Source organism: Oryzias latipes, chromosome 21 (genome assembly GCF_053564925.1).
Source record: "Oryzias latipes strain Hd-rR chromosome 21, Olatipes_Hd-rR_3.1".
In the NCBI taxonomy this organism is placed as follows: domain Eukaryota; kingdom Metazoa; phylum Chordata; class Actinopteri; order Beloniformes; family Adrianichthyidae; genus Oryzias; species Oryzias latipes.
In genome coordinates this window covers 9629012-9652328 of record NC_136257.1, presented here as the reverse complement: position 1 = coordinate 9652328, position 23317 = coordinate 9629012, and the positions used below count along the sequence as shown (strand labels likewise).

At 38.7% G+C, this 23317-nt stretch overlaps 1 protein-coding gene across 4 annotated transcripts in view; it reads left to right on the top strand.

Moving 5' to 3' along the window:
* The window catches only part of klf12b (Kruppel like factor 12b), a 64170-nt gene extending 41745 nt beyond the window's left edge, over positions 1-22425 (top strand). For all 4 annotated transcript variants that reach the window (XM_078940035.1, XM_011489305.4, XM_078940034.1 and 1 more), the window contains 2 exons: positions 13201-13358; positions 18140-22425. In XM_078940035.1, coding sequence (XP_078796161.1) covers positions 13201-13358; positions 18140-18321 — 340 coding nt within the window. In that variant the 3' untranslated portion in view covers positions 18322-22425. The remainder of the gene's footprint in view (positions 1-13200; positions 13359-18139) is intronic.
* The last annotated feature ends 892 nt before the right edge of the window (positions 22426-23317 follow it).

Sequence of the window (23317 nt, the reverse complement as noted above, 5' to 3'; positions counted from 1 at the left end):
ATCTGCCTGAAATGGCTCTCTGCTGACATTCAAAGTTTCTCTCTGCTGCTTCGGATGGAACCACAAAACATTCATGCTGGATCCACTTAAGGAGAGCTTACCTTTGGGCTAGAAAGAGAAAACACAAAAGATTCATTGTTCCTCAAAGCTATAATTTGGCCAAGTTATGTCATGACATCCTTAAAAAAGTAACAGATTTATAGTTTTTGTAAAAATTTAAATACATATTTGTCTATTTTTTTCAGAACAATATTAACCCCTCAATGCCTATTGATGCAAATATGCATCGAGTCACTTTGGTTCCAAAATTACCTTCATTTAGCATCTGCTCAAAAGAAAAAAACATAAGTTATTTTCTTTTTCAACAGGGCGAGCGCACTATATAGTGCACTATGTAGTGCACTATGTAGTGAGTAGTGAAGGAGTTCGGACATAGCCAAGTGTTAAAGTGTGTTAAGTGTTAAATAGGATAAGATTTAAAAAATTGCCTTCTTTGAAAAGGTTGAGCAGGACTTAAACATATTTAGAAAATAATTAACAGTCCAACATTCGTTAGATTTGCATTTCTATCTTTGACTTTTTTCAGTGACCTGCTGTTCCCCCTCATGCTCGTGTGGGCATTGAAGTTGTCATGGTTACAGGGTGGTTCCCATCGTATTGCTGGTGGTTGAAAATGTGCGTCAGTATGTCCTTGGGCCAGACACTGAACTCCTTGTTTCCCAGATGCATTCATAGCAGTCTGACGGATTAGCGCTTGGTAGGATGATCCAGAAATCCTGTTTGGGAAAGTGCAGCAGGAGCTTTTACTGTAAAAACTTCCGGAATAACCATCTAATCTTGAGAAAGGTGCTAAATAAAAGTTTTTGTATTTTTTTTTCTTTTCACATGTGTTATCCTTCAGGGATAAGTAAAAAACAATCTGAAACACATTTTTGAAGGTTTTAAACTGTTTTTCTGCATCTGCATTAACCTAGACCTGGAGTCTGCAACCTTTAACCCTTAAGGAGCCAATCGGATCAATTTCTCACTGACTAGAACTCAATAAAAACCACGAAGCCTTCACTCTTTAAAAATAGAACACGGATTTGTGTTCATGTTAATGTTACGGGTCCCGAGTGCGGCGACCACAATAACAAAAAGAATTGTGTCTCTGTGAAAATATAAAACGAGTCTCAGAGCAGAAACGACACGAGCACTCTTTCTACTTCTCTTTAAATGTTTCAACACATTTACATTTTAAATTCAGTGCATGTAATTGTCCAATGTACAATCTGACCTCTAAATCAAGTCTAAATTAAATATCTGACGAATATCTCACATCAGTAATTACTCTCTGTTTTCAAATACATTACTCTTCAAATTTCAAAACTAAACAAAAGAATCACATAAGTTTAATTCACTTTAACTTCTGTAGTCTGCACAAACAAAGGAAATACTTCTTTGTCTTTGTTACTTTAGCATATTGTTTTAGCTTATAAATGCTGGACATTGCACTGTTAGAAATATAAACTTATAATAATAATAAAAGAACAATAAATCTGTAAACTTTCATCATTTTACAACTGTTACAAAAGTAATTGTTTCTGTTGCTTTTAAACATGTTTAAAGTCACGTCAGGAATCTTACAAAATTAATAAAACACACACAGCCACGGATCCAACTAGTTTGCATAGTTGCTATGGCAATACAGGCTCATTTAGCGCGAGCTAACAACATCCTGTCTTGTGAATGCAAGCTAACGCGATAACACCCGCTACTTCCGGTCTGGCTTTTCCCGCCGAAACTGAATTAAACTTCTCCAGTTTACATCAAAATTACAAATTGAACAACACTGAAAATCATCTGGGAAGTAAACTAAAGCTTAGGGCTTTCATCTGCTGGGTTTAAAACACATACTAACCTGTGAAAATATAAAACGAGTCTCAGAGCAGAAACGACACGAGCACTCTTTCATTCTCCAAATCACTTCTGACGGAAACAGGAAGTTGATCCGTCTTCGGCCACTTGGAGGCGCTGCCAGAGTGTCAAAGGTTCCGCCTACCAGACTCATAATATAGCCCCTTTTTATTTTTATTTTCTTTTCCCACAGACTATTTTTAATAAATGCATTCAAGAATAATTATTTTAATTACTACAAAATAATAATAATGGCTTTTAATTTTTAAATAAATACCAAATGTGGATGCACATATTTGGGTGCACCACACGCTCCCCAACAACAAAAGTGGCTCCTGACACTTGACTTAAAACTGTTAAACTTTAAACGCATATAACACTAAAGTCTCTCGTCAACTGGCTTTTCCATGTCTCTTTCAGTGTTCTCTGAAGTTCAAAAGCGTGTAACTGGATATGGAAAAGGTAAGTATGGGTTAAAGGGTTGAGAGTAAAGATGAGGGTACACCATAAAAGGATATGATATTGGCTGGGTTCTCTCAGCATGCTCTGTAGGACGAGGCAAGTATGCTGGCTGGACATTCATGGAGTTCACCGTGGGATGAGGTAAGTATGCTGGCTGTCCCAGGGATGGGTAAGTGAGGATAGTGTTTGGTCGTCTCTCCCTAGTGGATCTTCGGTAACGGACTGTGACTCAGCTGACGAATTTAGCTCCAGCTCTGCACATGTATTGGGTGCTGGTTCAGGTCTTGTCTCTGCTGGATCCTCTTCGTGATGGAGTCGCTGTTCTTCCTGACTACCATCAGGTCCAAGATCTGTATCTTGCCTTCCATCAGTGTGTTCCTCTTCAGTGACGGCTGTGTCTTCTCTTTGTTCAGGCTGGATGTTAACCTTTTCTCTCAGAGTTGTCCCGATCGGTCTTAAGTGTTGTGACACATTGTGAAATTGTCGGGATGAGTGCTGGTTTTCATGTTGTGGTTGACGGTTAGGTACTCGGAACCAGTAGGTAGGTATATCATCCTCTGATTCACTTGCTTCAGGGCTCTGAGGTTGATCAGATGTTTTTGATCTGTCTGGTGTCTTTCTGTTTTTCTTTTGTGGCTTGGTTGTTGAGTCTTGGACTATGTCTACTGGCAGGTCATTTACTTGTAACAACAAGTTTCTGTGGAGGGTGCGAATGGGACGACCTCCTGCTTCTGGACTCACTTTATAGACTGGGTTATCTCCAATCTGCTCCCGCACGATGTAAATTGCACTCTCCCAGTAGGGTCTCAGTTTGCCAGGTCCACCCCTTTCACTCAAATTACGTACGAGTACTCTGTCTCCAGCTTGCAGTGTCACTCCCTTGCATCGTTTATCATAGTTCGCTTTACCTTTGGAACTTGAGTGTTGGCTGTTTGCACTTGCGATTCGATAAGCCTCAGTCATCTTTACTTTCCATTTCTGGGCATATCCTTGTGGCGTTTCTTCTGCTTCTTCGGTCCTGAGGCCAAAGAAGATGTCAATTGGTAGACGAGGATGTCTGCCATATAACAGGTAATACGGGGAGAAACCTGTCGCTTCATGTTTTGTGCAATTATAAGCATGTAGAACATGTGGCAGATGATCTTTCCAGCACTGTTTCTCTTTTTCACCCAATGTCCGAAGCATCTGTAGCAAAGTGCGGTTTAATCTTTCGGCTGGGTTGCCCTGTGGGTGGTAAGGTGATGTTCTCGAATGACCCACACCAGCGAGCTGTCGGAGGGATTTGAACAGTTCGTTTTCAAATTCCCGACCTTGATCGTGATGGAGTTTGGATGGATATCCAAATCTGGGGATGAAATCATTAAAGAGTCGATCTGCTGCAGTCTTGGCTGCCTTGTTCTTGGTGGCATACGCTTGTGCGAACCTTGTGAAGTGGTCCACCACAACCAAAATGTACTCGAACCCACCTTTGCAGGACTCTAAATGCAGAAAGTCTATACTGACAAGTTCAAGTGGCTCACTGGATGTTAAGCTGCCCATAGGTGCTCTCTCGTGTGTTGTTGGCTTTTTCTGTTTTATGCACGGACACTTCCTGGTGATGTACTCCTCAATCTCTTTCTTCATGAAAGGCCAGTAGAATCGTTCTCGGGCGAGGTTTAATACTTTCTCCACTCCAACATGGCCCATGTTGTTATGAAGGTGGATCAGAGCTGTCTGTTTGTAAACAGCCGGTAGAACTAGTTGTTTTCGTTCTGTCGTCTTTCTGTAGAGAAGGCCATTTTCTATGTGCAACCGACTCCACTCTCTCAATAGTCTTTTTGTGTTGATGTCCACTTTTTCTCTGTCGTTATCTGTAGGTGTCTTGCCTCTTTCTTTCATCTCTAAGACTTTGCCGATAGCTGGATCTGCTCTTTGTTCTTGAATTAGGCTTTCATGACTGATGGTTCGCAGAGGCTCTTTAAAAGAGTGGCTTGGTGAGGCAAGGGTGAGGGCAGCTATCCAAGGCACATCTCCACACTTTGCTCTTCTGCTCCCTTCCCAGACTGCACCAACTGCTTCTTCAGGTAACTCCTCTGAACACTCTTTCATGAAGGTCTCAATGTCAAAAGGGCAACGTGACAACACGTCTGCATCAATGTTGGCTTTTCCTGGCCGATATTTTATATCGAAATGGAAATCTGCCAGTTGTCCCACCCAACGATGTCCGACTGCATTAAGTTTTGCTGTGCTTAGGACATATGTTAGGGGATTGTTGTCCGTAAAGATAGTGAAGTGGGGTGCATAGAAAAGATAGTCTTTAAACTTGTCGCAGACGGCCCACTTGAGGGCTAGAAACTCTAGTTTTCCACTATGCAAATGGTAGTTTTGTTCAGCCGGTGTTAGTGTGCGTGACCCGTACCCTATCACCCTCATTTTGTTGTCCTGGTTTTGATAAAGGACTGCCCCGAGGCCTTTCTGGGAAGCGTCAGTGTGTAATATGAAGGGGCGGGTAAAATCTGGGTATGCCAACACTGGTGGTTGGGTTAACATGTCAATCAGGCGTTCCAGGATCTCTTGGTGTTTGTCATCCCATTGTACTGGGGCACGGGAGGATGGTTGTGGATGTTTACCTCGGCCTCTGGTTGGTTTGAGCTGTGCTGTGTCTGGTTTTATCTGGAGTAGGTCGTATAGAGGCTTGGCGATTCGTGAGAAGTCCTGCACGTATGTCCGATAATAACTGAGAAATCCAAGGAGTTGTCTGACATCTCCAACAGTTCGCAGTCTTTTATGTTTGAGTGCCTGCACAGCCTCGATGTCTTTTGGGTCCACTCTTACTCCTTCTGCAGACACTAAACGGCCAACATATCGAACCTCTTTACGGAACAGCTCGCACTTTTCTGGCTTTAGCTTCACTCCATGGCGTTGTAAGGCTTGCAGAACTTTACAAAGCACCTGAACATGTTCCTCAAAAGACTTTGCAAAACAAAGGACATCATCGAGGTAGGGAATGCAACACTCATCCCGGAGTGTGTCAAGCATCTCCTCCATGCTTCGTTGGAAAGCTGCAGGTGCGTTTGACAGCCCGAAGGGTATCCTCACCCACTCATAAAGGCCCCAAGGCGTGGTAAATGCAGTCATGTATCTTGACCCTTCAGCAATGAAACCCTGATGGTAGGCCTTACCCTGATCCAGGATTGAAAACCAACTGTAGCCTCCAAGTGAGTCTGTGAGGTCTTGGATGCGGGGGAGGGGGTGTCTGTCTGGAACTGTTTTACTGTTTAGAAGGCGATAATCAATACAAAGCCGTAATGACCCATCTTTCTTCCTTACGCAGATGACGGGGGCTGCATAAGGGGACTGGGACTTTACAATCCATCCTTTCACTAACAGTTCTTGAATGTACTCCTTTACTTCCTTATAAAGAGGTCTTGGGATGGAGGCATAGGCCCTTTGTACTGGAGTGTCATCTTTCAACCTGATTTCCATCTTTAGTGAAGGGATACACCCAATGTCGTTGCTGTCGCGGGAGAACGCCTCACACTCTTCCTCCAGCACCTTTTCAATTATTTGTTGTTGGTCTGAACTCAGGTGACTTAGGTCGACAGGTGGCAACCAGGGCTCAGCAGAGGATTTGTTTACTTCCACTGCATTTGCTGCAACTTGGGCGAGATGGGTTAGGGGCTGCTCTGATGTCTCTGGTTGGATGACTTTAGCAACATTTTGGATGGTACCCATGATTGTTTTCCTTGGCAGAATTATTTCATGTTTTGAGTGATTGGAAATGGGGATCTTTACATAGGGTCTTTGGGGGTTGTTGACCTCTAAAAGTCCTTCACCCACGCTTAACTGTCTTAGCATATTGGTCTCCTCTGCAGGTTCATACAGCACCAGGGGGTCAGAGATGTCAAAGCTCTGGGGGACTCTGCACCATAGTTGAACTGCTTTCCCAGCAGGGATAGTTACATTGTCTCTGCCAGTTCTTACTGTGGCTGGGCCTCCATCAGTACTTTTTGGTGTTTGAATGAAGTTCACCATAGCAACTACCTGTTCTTCATCCATTCCCAAGGCCTGACGAAGGAGGCTGTATAGAACTGTGCTGGCTTCTTCATCAGACTCCTGTCTTTCAATAATTGCTCCAAGCACATTAGCTCCCACTAATGGCTGGGGTAGTGACAATCTACTAACGAGGAATGGTGCTTGCACAGTGAGATTAGGATCTTCGTGACCAGCGAGTGTGACTGTGAGTTCTACCCACCCGTCGTAGGGGACTGTTTGGCCATTGACGGCGTAAACTTCAAACCCATCGTTAAGAAGTTCTTGTAGTGGTCTCACTGAATAGCTGGGGATATACTTCTTGGCCCACTGTTGGTCTACCATACTCACTTGTGAACCAGAGTCAAATAATACTGTTGCAGGATAACCACTGATCAAACACTTTAAAAGACTTTTCTTACCGACAAGGGGAACTTTACATCTTGTGATGTTTTGATTGGAGTTCTCATAGGGTTTCCTCTGATGGTGTTGAGGGGGTTTTCTTGACTGTTTATTGTTGTGTCTTGCATGCAGTTTTGCAGGATGAAGTTTTACTGACTGGGACTGGAGCTCTGGACCGGTCTCTGGCTGTCCCTCGACAGAGGCCGATTCAGGTTTCCCTGAAACTTGGTCCGCTTTAAGCATCCAATTGCTCGATGCCCTGATTCACCACACACAAAACAATGGCAACAGTCCTGCAGGTTTTGCTCACTGCATTTTGGGCAGCGGAATGTTCTTTTCAATGGGGTTGTAGTTTGGCGAGCAAAGGGTTGAGGAGCTTGACAGTATTGCGACTGAGAAGGCGAAGGTGTAGTGGCATGAGTCTGGGCTTGGGTCGGTGGTGATGGGGCATAGTGGTATGGCCCTGTGGCCTTTGATTCCATCAAACTAGCCACCAAGTTGGTTAATGTCTCTACTTGGTCTGTGAGTTGTTTGATTGTTTGTGCCGTTTGTTGATCTTTGGTTATTTTTGTTTCTTTTGTCTCAATTACTGCACTTTGAGCTTGTGCGGTTCTCTGGCGGGGTACTTGGCCTAATCTCCGCTGATGTTCTTTTTCATCGCTGATTATCTTAGTGACTTCGCTAAGTATCTCTTCATCTGTGATGTTATGATTTGAAGTAAGGGGTCTTAGTCTTAAGCGCAAGTCTGCATATTTAACTCCCAGGCCTTGGTAGACTGTGTGAAGGAACACTTCCTGAATTGTCTTGGGGTCATAGGAAATGTCAGAGGCGGTCTGTTTTGACTGAAAGATTAATTTCTGCTTGAGTCCAATCATGCGATACAAAAACTGTTGAGGTGATTCATGTTCGGCTTGTTTGGCACACATTAACTCCTGAAACATCTCCGTTGTAGCTTTTTCTCCAAGGTGAGACCTGAGGAAGCATTGTAGTTCTGAAAGAGATAGTTCATCCTTGTGCATGAGCATGTCCCTGAAGGTACCAGGCTTTACAATTCTCAGTACACCTCTAACAATCTCCGCTTCAGAAAACCCTTCTTTAGCTCCTTCGCTGATCTGTTTGGTGAGGCTGTTGTAGCTAATGTCAGAGCTGCTGTCTCCGATCTGTCCTCCAAACACCTTGAATTCTCTCCGAGGCAGGTAGGAAAGGTCTCTCAGAGTTACGGGTCTTTCTGGACTTTGTTGTGGTCTGTTTTGGGACTGTGAGTGACTGTGATGACTTGGTGTTGTGGCAGGTTGTGATGCTGTAACTTCACATTGCCTTAGTCTCTCAATCATTTCCTCACACATTCTCCTTAGTTCTTATGTTGATTGTCCTTCTGTGTCAGTATTTGTGCTAAAGTGTCTGTCCGGAGAGTCTGGTAATGTGTTAGGCCGCAGTGAGCTGGGTATGGCATGTGTTTCAGCCTTGGCGGATGCATCCGCTGGAGGTTCTGGATCATTAGTTTGAATAGCTTGGCTTATTAGGTCATTCAACATGAGCAGGTGGCTCATCCCCTCATCCTCAAGGTCCAGCAGGCTGTCTGATTGTATATAAGAGGTGATGTAGTCCATGCAGCTTTCCTTGTCATGTTGACTGAATTGTGTGGAGTCACTATTGTCTGTAGCGATGCTTCTTGCCAGATCAAAGAGATTTGTGGTGGAGAGTGTGAATAAGCGTCCTCTAATTTCCCACACTAGTTCTTTGCGTACTGTTGACATGTTGTCAATGACGGGTTCTGTATTCTTCTTCGGTGCGCTCTGTTATAGTTTTCTGTGACGTATGTGTTTACTTCCTTTCAGCAGTGCAGCTCCTTTCTGAGGTGAAGATCCTTTGCTCCCTGATCTCCCTCCTTGGACACTCACCGACTGACTTGACTTGAATGGTGGTCCGGTCTCGGAAGTCTCTTGGTTAAGTTATCACTGGATCTGCTCCTCAACAACTGAAGAGGAGAGATCCCGGACGAGCCCCCACAGTTTGTTACGGGTCCCGAGTGCGGCGACCACAATAACAAAAAGAATTGTGTCTCTGTGAAAATATAAAACGAGTCTCAGAGCAGAAACGACACGAGCACTCTTTCATTCTCCAAATCACTTCTCTTTAAATGTTTCAACACATTTACATTTTAAATTCAGTGCATGTAATTGTCCAATGTACAATCTGACCTCTAAATCAAGTCTAAATTAAATATCTGACGAATATCTCACATCAGTAATTACTCTCTGTTTTCAAATACATTACTCTTCAAATTTCAAAACTAAACAAAAGAATCACATAAGTTTAATTCACTTTAACTTCTGTAGTCTGCACAAACAAAGGAAATACTTCTTTGTCTTTGTTACTTTAGCATATTGTTTTAGCTTATAAATGCTGGACATTGCACTGTTAGAAATATAAACTTATAATAATAATAAAAGAACAATAAATCTGTAAACTTTCATCATTTTACAACTGTTACAAAAGTAATTGTTTCTGTTGCTTTTAAACATGTTTAAAGTCACGTCAGGAATCTTACAAAATTAATAAAACACACACAGCCACGGATCCAACTAGTTTGCATAGTTGCTATGGCAATACAGGCTCATTTAGCGCGAGCTAACAACATCCTGTCTTGTGAATGCAAGCTAACGCGATAACACCCGCTACTTCCGGTCTGGCTTTTCCCGCCGAAACTGAATTAAACTTCTCCAGTTTACATCAAAATTACAAATTGAACAACACTGAAAATCATCTGGGAAGTAAACTAAAGCTTAGGGCTTTCATCTGCTGGGTTTAAAACACATACTAACCTGTGAAAATATAAAACGAGTCTCAGAGCAGAAACGACACGAGCACTCTTTCATTCTCCAAATCACTTCTGACGGAAACAGGAAGTTGATCCGTCTTCGGCCACTTGGAGGCGCTGCCAGAGTGTCAAAGGTTCCGCCTACCAGACTCATAATATAGCCCCTTTTTATTTTTATTTTCTTTTCCCACAGACTATTTTTAATAAATGCATTCAAGAATAATTATTTTAATTACTACAAAATAATAATAATGGCTTTTAATTTTTAAATAAATACCAAATGTGGATGCACATATTTGGGTGCACCACATTAATGTTACTATTGTGATAAATATGAATGAACTATTTCTTTGGCATTAATAATACATGAAGAAAAAAACAGCAATTTTTTTTCAAAATACAAAATAGTTTATAACTTTTCACAGATGTCAAAATGAAAGGCACCCTGTTGCACATAGGATCCTGTCAATGGGGAAAATGTAGTAGTAAGTAGTGTAATGTCTGCATTGGTCATAAAAATAAAAAAGCACAACTTGTTTTACAGCTGTTGGTGCATCTTATAAATCAGAACTAAGTTACACTTATTATCTTTTTTGGGGTGTGATGCACACGGAAAATTCTTGATTTTAAATTTGCTTTATAATCACCGTATTTATGAATTATGCTGATCCCGTTGCTGCATTAGATGTGATTTATGATGCTGCCCATGCTTTGTGTTGGACACCGTTGCTCTAAAACCGTCCTAAATTATGTAATAATCATGATGTGACCTCATGGGTGTAGTCAGAATGTAAACATCCGCCTCATCTGTTTGGTGTCTGAACTTTGAGTGATTCTATTTTGAATCCTGGCTCTCCACTTCATTTTCCGGGGTGCACTCTGTCTCAAACACACAGGTGTAGAAAACCTTTAGATTTCTGCCTTTTCTTCTCTGCTGCATTGGTCGATTGCTGCAAACATTTTCCTGAATAGACCTTAACCCTTGTGCTATCTTAGATGACCCCATGACCCCTGCGGAGAAAAAAACCTGCCGCGCCCGCGAGCGCCCACTGCCCTTCACAAAGAGCAAACCGCTCATCCCCGCACCTCACCGCTGAATCTGCCTAAGAGTACAATACACAGAGTACACCTCCCCCTACCTGCCGCCCTGGGCTGCAGCTGGCAGGGACAAAAGTGGCGCGCAGAGCCTTAACTTTGATAACTATGATAAAAGTGGATTACAAAGCTCTTCCCCGTGAAAACAAACAAGATTAATAATACATATCACGTTTTCCACTTCCTTAAATTAATTTGTAAGAGTAAATCCAACTTACCTTTACAAGTTTATCCAGTGGGCAGGTGCTCTCAGCTGCTCTGAAATGGCTGACTGCAGTGGTTGAAGATTCTCCTCCTGGAATGCTTCTTGACAGATGGGGTTTACCAATCCAAAATTAAGGGGCAAAGGCCGAAACATAAGTATTTTTTATGTTTTGTCTACATAATTTAAATATATTAATGTAACACTGCTAGAAAATAAGTGGGATCTACAAGATTATAATATGTTTCTAAGGTAAACATAATTTGTTCATATTAAACAAACATGTTTAGTATTTGTGAATTAAACAACCCCACTTTTCCTGTTTTTTCAGTGCACCCTTGCATTGACGTGTTCTCCCTACCATGACAAAGGTGGATAAAGGTGGAAAGATTTCATGTAATCCATGGACACCAGTGAAGATAACAAATCTTACAAGAAAAAAGGTTCAGAACACTGTCTAGTGGGTCTAGGTGACCCAACTCCCAATGTTAAAGTCCCTAGGATAGCACAAGGGTTAAATGTTATAAAGTAAACAGAGATCTTTTTGTTTTGACTTTCTGCCGTATAACTGCTGTCCTGCCATTGGGGCTCTTTGCCACAGTCATGTGTTTATGGTTGCATAAAGTGTACTCACAGTCAAACTTTAATCTGCCAAAATCTTTCTACATTTTTTTCAGCTGTACAAATAAGGCCGGTTTCATATTTTGGAAAGTGTTGAATTTATGTAAAACTGCATACACAAATTGGGAAAAAAAAACACTGATATGAAACTTGTGGTTTCTGAAAATGAGAAAGAAAAAAAAAACATATTTTAATCTTGATCAACACATTTTCATACTGCAGGCCTAAGTTGTTTTCCTGGCGAGCGCTTCATGTTGGAGCTGCACTGCCATCTACTGGCTGGTTGCTGCTCTGCAAGTCTCTTCCACCACAGTAAAAGAAGTCCTTCATGGCTCAAAGCTGCTCTCCAAAATTATAAACTGTGAAACCAAAAACACAGAATTAGCTTTTCCACTTTAGTGTTTAATTGATGCACAACTTGATGCTATTCAAATGTTTGACATGTATTTTTGTATTCCTCGTATTTCATTTTATTTATTATATTTTTTGTGTCACTGTTTATACAACATTCAGTGACTCTCCAGCCCTTGTGTGTTTCCTTTTCCAGTCATTTTTATTTGACTAATTGTTTTCAATATTAAATGTTTGCCATTTATTTAATCTTTAACTATATTTTCTGTGTGTCGGAGGTCTTTTAAATGACCCAGTTACCTTTTTGAAGATATGTATGATAAGTATTTGACCGCATCAGTTATTATTTTCAATTAATTTAAACTATTTTGCTCTTTTTTAATATATGTAGAACTGCTTTTAAAGTTTTACTAAGTGTCTTAACAAATGTGTCGTTTACAGCAGACCTTCACTATTTTGAACAGGACAATAAATGCAAAGAACTTTAAATTTGATGACTTTAAGACAAATCATAAAAGAAAATTCATGCACTAAAAAACGTGTTCGCTTATTTAAAACAAAAAAATATTTACGATAAATTTGTATAATACTTTTTAATTCTTTTTCAGGGTTTGACTTATTTATATTTCTATTTGTTGTGTTTATTGAGGAACCCCCTTACGTTTAAGGCAGAAGAGGCTTTAGATCACCACTGCATTACTAAATATGAGGTTATGCATAAGAAAATAGATGAAATTTCTTTGTTTGTGAATATGGCTGAGAACCAAGGGGTAGAAATTGCAACATGTGAAGTTTTTTTTCAGCATTGGGACTGGAATAAAAAGATTTGACCTATTTATGTTTTGAAAACCTCAAATCATTACTTCATTCTTTCATTCATCTGATCCATTCATTCTCTTTCGGGGTCACGAGGTTGCTGGAGCCTATCCTGGCCACTTGCGGGCGAAGGCTGGGGACATCCTGGACAGGTCGCCAGTCTGTTGCAGGGCCGCATATCAATAATTTTTCATACTTGACCCAATCGTTTGTTAGTTTTGTCATTTAGATTTCCTCTGGCTTGCTCAATCTCTGTGACAGCAAAGTTTTGATTCCTGGGTTATATTAAAACTTTGCATTTTTATATTTCAAAATGAGTTCTTATGCTATTAGATTAAAAAAAGTCTAGTAAATTATTTAACCAAATTAAATTCTCATTTAATAATTATTCTTTTATGAATTTATTTTATGTTGAACCTAAGTTGGATTCTTTAAAAATGAAAAATAAAAAAAAGCATAATAGACTTTAAATAGTAAATTAGTTTACAGCTTATTTCATGCTCCTCCTCTTTTTGACTTGCAGCTCCATGTCTCCATTCAGTATTGAAAGCATCCGACGCCCCCGGAGGTCCGAGTCACCAGACTCCAAAAAGAGAAGAATCCACAGATGTGACTTTGAGGGCTGCAATAAAGTTTACACCAAAAGCTCACATTTAAAAGCACACAGGAGGACACACACAGGTCAGTGGGTGTGGCTTTGTGTTTGCCGTTGTCATTACGTGTTGAATCAAGTCCAAACAGACGCATTAACATCTGAAGAAAAGATGGTTCTGAGTAAGAGAGAGAGACTGCTGGAACGAAGTCCTAAGCTCCAGCCACTCTCAAGGTTACCAAATTAGAACTGGTCTGGTAAACTCTCGTCAAGAGTCACATAAATAAAGCAAAAAGACGCGTAGAAAAGACACCAGAAAATAATTAAGTTAATGAAAGAAAAAACTACTTTTAAAAATATTCTAAATCCAATACTGTCCATAATCACACGCTGAATTTTGCTCTTTATAAGAACTATTTGACTTATTTTTATTTATTAATAAAAAAACTTAAAGCTTACAGTATTGTGGCTGTTGTAAAAAGAATATAACAAGTTATAATTACAGAGTTGAATAAAAATACAATACTTTAGAAAAATACAAACTTTAATAAAAAATATTTAAATAAAATAAAATAAAGGGGTTACATGGGCATTGGAATACCAATAACTTGGGGGTTATCAAAAAGCTGCAAGTTACATATGATATTTTGAAGTTCCATAATAAGTTTATTTTCAATGAAGTTTACGGATGTAAAGAAAGAGCATAGTTCTTTATGAAATTTAAATAAATATGGTTTGATTTGAAGGAATAGACATTTGTGTATATAGAATCTACCCAAATTAATTATGACATTTAAAATAAATTATTTGTTTTTGTTTTCTAAAATAAGCCCAAAAATGATGTCCGTAATAGAAAAGTCTGCTAAACATGGTATTTTGGGGTAAAACCAATAATGTATATTATCCCAAAACACATTAGACTAAAAACATTCAAAGAAAAGATGCTCAGTCGTTTCACTGTCATCATTACAAAAAGAACAACAATTTTCAGGAATCCCAAACCGTTTTCTAAGCAATTTCTTGGGAGGGTGTATACCTGAAAAGGTTTAAAGTGGACTTCCTTGGCTTTAGGAGGTATAGGAAGTTGTAAATATTTAGTTTGTATTTGTTATTTTTCTGAATTATTAAAATACTGGGTTATATAATTTGGATTTGAGATTTAGGGAAATTACGTTTTGATAAAACCTATTTGACTTCAAATTAATTTCAGCTGCTTCCTACCAACAGTGCTAATTATTGAGGCTGCAGCACCCCCTACTGGCAGGAGAAAGTAACTACCAGGAAAGGACGTTTCCTCAACACATCCATAAAATGGGATTCAGCATTGACAGCACATACTAGGGACTTTTCTTTTATTTGTAATGAAACTCTTTATTAATTCAACTTTTTACAGTATTTTGTGAGCTAATTCAGGAAAAATTAGATCAGACAGTGAAAATTATTGTAAAAAATATTGTAAGCATTAAATGTAGCAGTAACATCATAAAAATGTAACAAAAAGCATTTTTCTTTCTCTGATCTTTTTTTGTTTCCATTTGTTTTGTAGGTTTATTTGTTGTTTTTTTTAGACGCAGTTGAATGTCCTTTGCTTTGTTATGACCTAAGCCTCAGATGCCTTTGTCTAACAGTTCCAGTCTAGCAGGATAAAGGTGAATGAATTCACATCATTTTGAAAGTTTCATTATGCTTCATTTTTGTCACAGATCAGGTTGAGTGGCATACTGTATTTTAGGTCAGACTTTAACTTGTCCAGTGGCATTTTAACAAAATTCAGTTTTTTTCTTCTGCTTTCATTCTGTGCACTCATTCAAAGCCATATAAAAGACTGCAGCATGCTAAACACTCAGGCATCTTTCAACAAAGAATTTTGCTCTCGGCATCTTAGTGCACGTCGTCGCTGTAGAGTGGTTATATAAAATAGAAAAGCTAAAAAATAAGGCTGGTACAGACATAAAATGTACCACTTTAGAAATGAAAAACAATAAAGATATTGATTTTTCTGCCTGAAAATATTATTTTCCTCTATATATATATATATATATATATATACACATATCAATTTCCTTTGTTGGACTCTTTTTTGATCATGTGTGGAAAAATATTCTTAAGGTTTTTATGCAGTATTGGGGTCACGTACTAAACAATCGACTTTACTTTGAAACATGTGAAAAGTTCAAATAAAAATTTGAATTTTTTAGGATTATTCAATGAATATATTTTCAAAATGTGTAAAATCACAGACTCCTATAGTCATGTTTACTCCACACACGGTTCCTCTTATAGTATAGCTGAAAGTGTGACCAGCCTGAACTTTTTTGGGGTTCACGATTTTGCTTATTCGAAATTTAAAGATGAATTTAATTAAATATTTCACTTCAGTGTAAAGAAATATTGCTAATATTTGGTATTTGAATATATACCATAGTATTAAGAATAAAACTTGTGGTTCATTTTAACATGATTTACCTTAATAATTCTTTTTGAGGGCGTTCCGCCATTTTAGAATGTAATAATTGATCAATTTTACTTTCTTACTAGTAAGTTAAAAACAAGTTGGAAAAGGACTTTATTTTCTAAAATGTGTTACAAATCAGCATAAAAATATGAATAAAGATAAATAGATCAATAAGTAATGTGTGTCTGTGTGTGAGTGGGTGAATGTTTATGTCAGAACAAAAAGAGACAATTTTGGATCTAAAAGAAAAACTAAAGTAAATTGTTAAAGAGACTAGTTTCGATTCAGGATAAACACCCACAGACTGCACAGTCTGCTCTGAACCATGTGAGCTGAAAAGTTCTCCTCACCAGAGTGGCACAGAGTTAAAAGTACCAGGCTCTGAAGAACCAAACATGCTTTTCTTTAGCCCATCAAAGAAAGCAGGATCTGTGCAGATCTGACACAAGCAGCAGGACTCAATTGAGAGGGAGAGACTCATTAAACTAAAGGAAAATAAGGAAGACTCTTCCATCAGATCATAGAGCTTTTTGTAGAGATGCATGGAATCAAAAAGTAAGGCCAAACATGTTTTTTTTTTGTTTTTTTTATAAAATGGGAGTAAGTGGAAAAATGTAAGTAAAATAATTTATATTATTGTTATAATCATTTTCACAGACAACATTTGATAACACTGATTAAAGCAACAGAATTTGAATGTGAAAAAATACCAGAAATAGTTACTAAGGGTCAAACGTGTGCCGAACACAGCTGAATACTTTAATTTGTTTACAGTACATATGAATAATTTATACACAAGAAGAGTGTTCTGTCTATAAAAGAAATATTCTCTGTAGTACAAATATGTTGTGTGTATCTTATAAACTGCTAGCTGCTGTTTTATTAATGCTGAAATATTCAGTTTGTGCAATTGTAAATCTGACGCCAGAGGAGTCAGTGCCTCACAAGCCATCAACCTCACCGCACGTCACTGAAGTGTAGGTGGGCTCGAAGGCGCTTTTGGACCTGATGACCAGACAAGCATGGGGGTCAGGGGCCCAAGGGATTACAGAAAAACAGAAAAAATGTCCTCATGCTTTTAAAGTTAACTTGCATATAACCTCAAAGGTTACCAGTGACAAAAAGCAAAAATGTAATTATCTTCAAGAGTTCCATTTTTCTGAGCATGTGTATTAAAGATAGACTAGAGGATGTCAGCAAAGTATTTGATTGCGATCTTAAAGGGTGGGTACCTGTCTAAAACAATTTCTGGTCCCTGCATTTGAACCTATCAGTGAAACATTAAGCATGCAGGCTTAATAAATGCTAAAAAGTTGAATGCATTTATACAAATTTCAAACTCAAAGACTTTTTTTGTTTTGCAAGGGTCAATTAAATCGTGGGTGGTCTACCAGCAGAAATGACAATAATGGGCAATAATATATAAGAATACACAATAGTAGAGTAGAGTAAAGATAAATAAGAATACACATATGAATCAATATAGTGTGCAGATTCACACTATATCTACTGTATTGATTGTGATTGTGATTGTGTTGTTTTTAGCCAAAATCAAAAAGCCTGTGTAGTTTTCTTGGACATAGTTTCTGCAGATGTGCAGGTGTTCAATAGGAATTCACCTCTGGTGGCGAGGACAAAAACCCGCCCACCACAATTAAGCCCTTTCTGAAACTGCAGTTTTTGGTCTGCTCCTGATTCACAGTGATTTAAACAAAGAAAGACTCTGAAAGGGAATTTTGAGCTAAAGTTTCTATATAAATGTCCTCCATCATCAGTAAAATGCCACAAGAACATGTTAGAAAGAAAAAAAAAACATTTCCATCGGATTGGGTCTGTTAGATGTGTCTCAAATAAAATCCACTCATTTTCAAACATTTTCTGAGAGAGTTTCTTCCGCAGCAAGTCGGTAATGTTATAAAAAAAAATCTCTGTAAATCCTTCTTTGTGGTGAGCAAGTGTTTTTCCTATCAGGAATTATTATTCAAGACTTTAGGGAGGAAGATGTAGCTTTGTTTTTTCAATCATCCTGTGCAGAAATGCTGGTCTGGAACTGTTTCAACAAAAGCTCAGAGGGGTTTTTATGGCTGAAGAGGAGGCAACATTAGGAATCCTTCTTAATGGAGTCATGAATCTAAGAAATAAAACATTCTCGAAGGCATCAAAGCTGTACTTTCAATAGCACATACTAAAAACAACCTTTTTTTCTATAAGCAGGTATAAATCTACACCTTTTTGACATTTGTTCAGCCATTATCTGCAAAAATACTTAAATGGGTGCACATTACAAGTATTTCATGATTAAATGTCTTTTAAATATACGGTGCACAGTGCGTGACTGAAGGAGGAGTGTAGTGGAATCACTAGAGGAATAAAAAAAGTGACTTGGCGTGTGCTGTTTCCTGCTTCCTTCTCCAGGGGAAAAGCCATACAAATGCACCTGGGACGGTTGCACCTGGAAGTTCGCCCGCTCCGACGAGCTGACGCGGCATTACAGAAAGCACACCGGAGTGAAACCCTTCAAGTGCGCAGACTGTGACCGCAGCTTCTCCAGATCCGACCACCTGGCCCTGCACAGACGGAGACACATGCTGGTGTGAACCCAATGCAGAGCAGCTCCAAGGGGGGTCGAGAACGCAAAAAAGACAAAGGAACAGAAAACACGCATGTACGTACGCACGCACACAGCCAGGCAGGCGGCCCGGGGAGCGGGATCTCCCTGTGAATGTTTTCAGCTGGCCTGGATCCCCACAATCACACACATTCATCTTTTTTAAGGAGATGGACGAAGGTGCACAGAGCTTACGGAGCAGAAAACAGGGTCACTTCTAGATCCTCTGGCTTTTCAAGACAGACACAGAAGGATCTTTTATTGTCGATGTTTGAAATATAATAGGGAGCGTTCTTTAAAAGCACTGTTTGCTTATGTTTTGCTTGGATTTTTAAGATGAAGTCGCACTCTATTTGTACTCATACAGACACATGTGTTTGTGTGTGGACACTCTTTCCTTTCTTTGTTGTTAAGGCTGCTGCTTCTGCAGCATTCATAATGTGAAGGACCCTGTTGTGAGGTAGGGGGTTTCCTGTCAAAGCAGGAAGGAGGACCTGGAGCGGATCACGGGATCAGAACTTTGGCACAGTTGGAATTATGCTTTTTTTTTTTCCGTATTGAGTTGCATTTCCTCCAAGTGACCAGTAGATGGTACAATTTCTTCATGGATGGAGTGTTTTCCCCCCCTTTTTTTCTCTAATAATCTGCTGGAATATCCATGACACCCCTTACACAAGCTAACTTGAAAGAAAAAAGATCAGCCAGAAGACAGTGAAGAGGTTTTAGAGGATCAACCTTATCAGCATCATCTGCTTTCTCTCAAACCCGCATCATCGCACACCAGCAACACGTTTCAGGATCCTCCTCAAACGGGCAGCGGCATCTTTTTTTTTTCAGCCTCTTCAAAGCATTTTTTTGCGACAGAAGAATAAAAAACTTTTTTGTGTGTATTTTGAGCTGTGATTAGCAATCAGTAAAGTGCAATCTTAAAAGATAAATGTTCTTTCAGTCGATTCTGTTCAGGAATCTCGCTTTTGGTTCTTAAATGCCTGTTTATTGCTTATGTTTGACAAATACACCTCCCCTCACGTAGAGCCAATCTTAAAACAATCAGATTTAAAGAAAAAAAAAAGAGGCACCTTAGGGATCTTCATCCCTATTTTTATCAATCCACTTAAGGAGCACAACACCAGTCGAGGAGTTACAGAGCTCACTTTAGCGAGCAGGACAGAAGAGCAATACAACCTGAACAAAAGTGCTTAGCTGGAACCTCCTCTTTGGTCCTCTGGTTGATGTCAAAATCTGATGAGGAGTTTCCGTTTCATTGACTGGATATGAGAACTGGACAAAGTGACCCCTCCCCTCTGCGTTCCAAACAGGAAGTACCTGCTGGTTTCAAAAATCCCATAAACTTTTATTGAGGATTAAACTCAGTCATATTTGTCAGAATAATCATTTTGTGCTCTGATACCTTTTTTTTCAAACATGTTCTTGATAATCCAAATTTTATTTCATGATATTTTTTTTCTGTAGTGCAAGTTAGCTAATTAAAAACTGGCAAATCGGATGCTTCAATCGAAGCGTTTGACAGATTCTCCCGAGTGGTTCCCATAGAAACGCTGACTCAGACCGACTCAAACCAATCACTGCTGACAGATGATTTCTAGTTCCAATATGGAGACATTGCAAAAAAAGGAAAAAAGGCGACTGAATCGACTTTATTTTATGATATTTTCTTCTGCATTGGAGCCATTGGGTGACGTCACACTCACTCGGTCCAGTTCTCATATACAGTCATTGGTTCCATCTGAGACTGTCTGATGTGGTTCCCTCCACACAATCACACGTTGTTTTCCAGTTTGTCAAAAACCACCTCCTAACATAAAACATCTGTACTGATTACAATCTCATCAAAAATATTTTAAAAGCCCCACTTAGATGCATTCACAACACAGATATTAATAAAACACAAGTGTTTTACCAAGCTCCACATCTATCCTGTGTAATATTTAGGAGATGGCTTCGTGTTAATCAGGGAATTAAATTCAAAGTATATTTTTATAGTCCTCATTACAGACATTTATGCGGGTGTTTCTGGTGCTCTTTCAGCTTCATAAAAGCTTCAAACAGAAAGTATCCGGCCAACCAATGATTTCTGAACGCTCTGCCAAATGCATGGATTGGACAGAAGCCAGCAAGAAGGAACACTTTGATTATGGTACCTTGAAATCCTTATACACTAATGCACACACACACACACTCTCCGATACATAAAAGCACACTTTTGACGGTTAAGATCAGCCAAATCCAAGGAGGTCCACACATCATTTTCTGAAGAAGGATGTCCCTCTGATGTCAGAAAAGGATGTTCTCTTTATTTATGTATTTCCTTTCATCACGCCCAGTTGTATTATCATTTTGGTAAAAGCATATCAGCACCTTCTTGTTAGTTAGTTTGTTTATGTATATGATTTTCCCAGATTGTTTTATTTTAGATGTCAATTTATTAACAAATAATCATCCATTTAATGTATTGAGTCGTGTTATGATCGAGTCGCACTCGGTGGTTGCTTATAATTCTCTTTTCTGTACAAAAAAAAAATGAAAAAGGATCTTTTTTTTGTAATATATGTGATAGTGAAGAATAAAGCTATGATATAAAAAGTTCTACAACCTGTAAATACAACGGAAAAATAGGGCTTTTGATTAGCAGATGCAGGAAATACATTTATACGTGTAAAGTCTTTTCAGAGACTGTAATTTATCTAATTTGATACACAGTAAAAAAAAAGGGGCTAAATGTTTTATTCCTATCAATTAACATGGATTTTTTTTCCCTTTCTTTTGCATTTTTTTAGATCAATTTTTTTCTGAGGCTAAATCAGTGTTTGCTATAATAAAAAGATTATTAATAATTTCTACACATTGAAAGGTTAGTGATCCCCAGTGTATTTTGTTCTATCCACACAAGTATTTTTTCACAAACCAAGCACATATCAGCTGCACGTGTACTTCTGTATTCAGTATATGATGCATGCTTGCCTTAAAAAACACAGGTTCATGACTAATTCAATTGGACTTGAAGGTGGCGGGCGTCTCCACAGGACAGGGTGGATTGTATTTCCCTACTGCAACTGTTCTTGTTTTGTTTTTGTTTTTCTTGCTCATTTTCAAGCATAATTTTGTAATGGTAACCAGGGTCAAAGTTATGCAATAATAAATGAATAGTGCCTCATATTACAACACTTGTAACGTCACCTGCTCTGTGCAAAGTTTTGATTCCAACATGTCTGCTTCAAATCCTAAATTTCAAACCAAGACAATAAAAAAAGGTGAATTTGGGACAAAAAAGAAAGAAAAGCACAGACGAAAATATGCCAGTTGGACCTCTAACATAGAATTTCTTTCTCGCACTGAGCCTTATATCATTGTGTCCAAATGCCATAAATCCTCCCATCATGCTTTTTTCGCTTTACACCGTTCCTTTGCTTACAATAAGTCACCTCATTTAAGGGGAATCCAACCAAGGCCTCTGGGTGTGTCAGCTTTAGCAGGTTAGCTCAACACAGTGTGGAAGAAAATCAGGAATCCTGTTCACAGATTGGCACATTTGTTACTGGTCTTAAACTTCCTCTGAGTTTGTTCAATATTTGACTTTTCTTTGTGTAACATCTGCGCTTGACTTTTACTGGTTTTTTGAAAGTTTAAGTAGTGAAGCCAATGCCTATGTTTCAAGTTTGCTGATATTCCGTACGGTAATCGTTGTTTCTGTATTTATGTAAGTGAGTGTAGTGTAAATATATTCAGATCCTTTCATTCTTGCCGTTACTAATTGTGATATTGCTCAGCATTGCTTCAAAAAGGGAGATTCTGCTCATGGAATTCCACATCTGTAAAAGAAGTTTTAAATGATATTTTTCAAACCCCCCAAAAAATAGTGTTATTATGTTTTTTTTTTTTTGTTTTTTTTTGCTGTTTGTTTTGTTTTTTTCCCCCCAAGAGTTGTTTAAGTATCAAGTCAGTGTTTTGCCTTTTTCTCTGTATTTTTCATATGGATGGAGCTGTGAAATTAAAATAAGTGCAAGCATAAACATGTATATTGAAATGAATGGAGGCATGAAGGTTAATAAAGTTGCATTTTGTATGTAACGGACTAGGATGGAACTATAACTGCGAACGAAGGCGCATGGTGTCGGATCCATGGGACATGTATTCTTAATTTCGGTCACTCACAACTTAAGCTGTTCAAATGGAGCTTTACATCCAAACACAGTTAGAAGAAACCCTCTTTTATAAATACATTTGTCCATAAACATGTAAAATAACACTATAATTTTTTCAATTAATGACGGTTCAAAATAAATATTTGAAGTAGCAAAGTCTGGGATAATAAGATCAAATGCAGCATTAACACGCAATAATATCTTGTTAGAAAGCGAAGCGTGGTGGAGGTGGGGTGATGATCGGGGCTTGTTTTGCAACCAATTAGTCCTTTTCTAAAATTACCAAAAATTATAGGTCGGTTAAGTGGCAAAAACAAAAAAATTAAGTTGGATCAAATGAAGTAGCTTTAGAAGTGGTTGTTGTTCACCTTTCTATATATATATTCCTTCAGGGGTCGCCACAGCCAATCAGCTTCCACCAACTCACACGTGTGGCTTGGCTGAGATTTTTGTGCCAGATGCCCATTCTGAAACAACCTTGTATTATATCCAGGCTGGGGACTGGCACAGGGGGATCCAGACTCGGGCCCCTTGTGGCTACATAGTTAGACAGCAGAAAGGTCTTGCCTGAAGTAGAAACCATGTTAATAGCTTGAAGAGTAAAAAAGTACAAAATTAAAGTATTAAACACATCTAGTTTATCGCTTAGAATGTATTAAGTTACGGTACATTCACTTTATGAAATTGTTATTTTACAGCTAAAGTTCTACCAATGCAAAACTCAAAAAAGGCACAATGACAACAAGTTTGATTCTTTTTTCATAGTTTTAATTAGAAAATGTTCAGTTCAGTTTAGTCCAGACATGTTCAATAACAAATCAC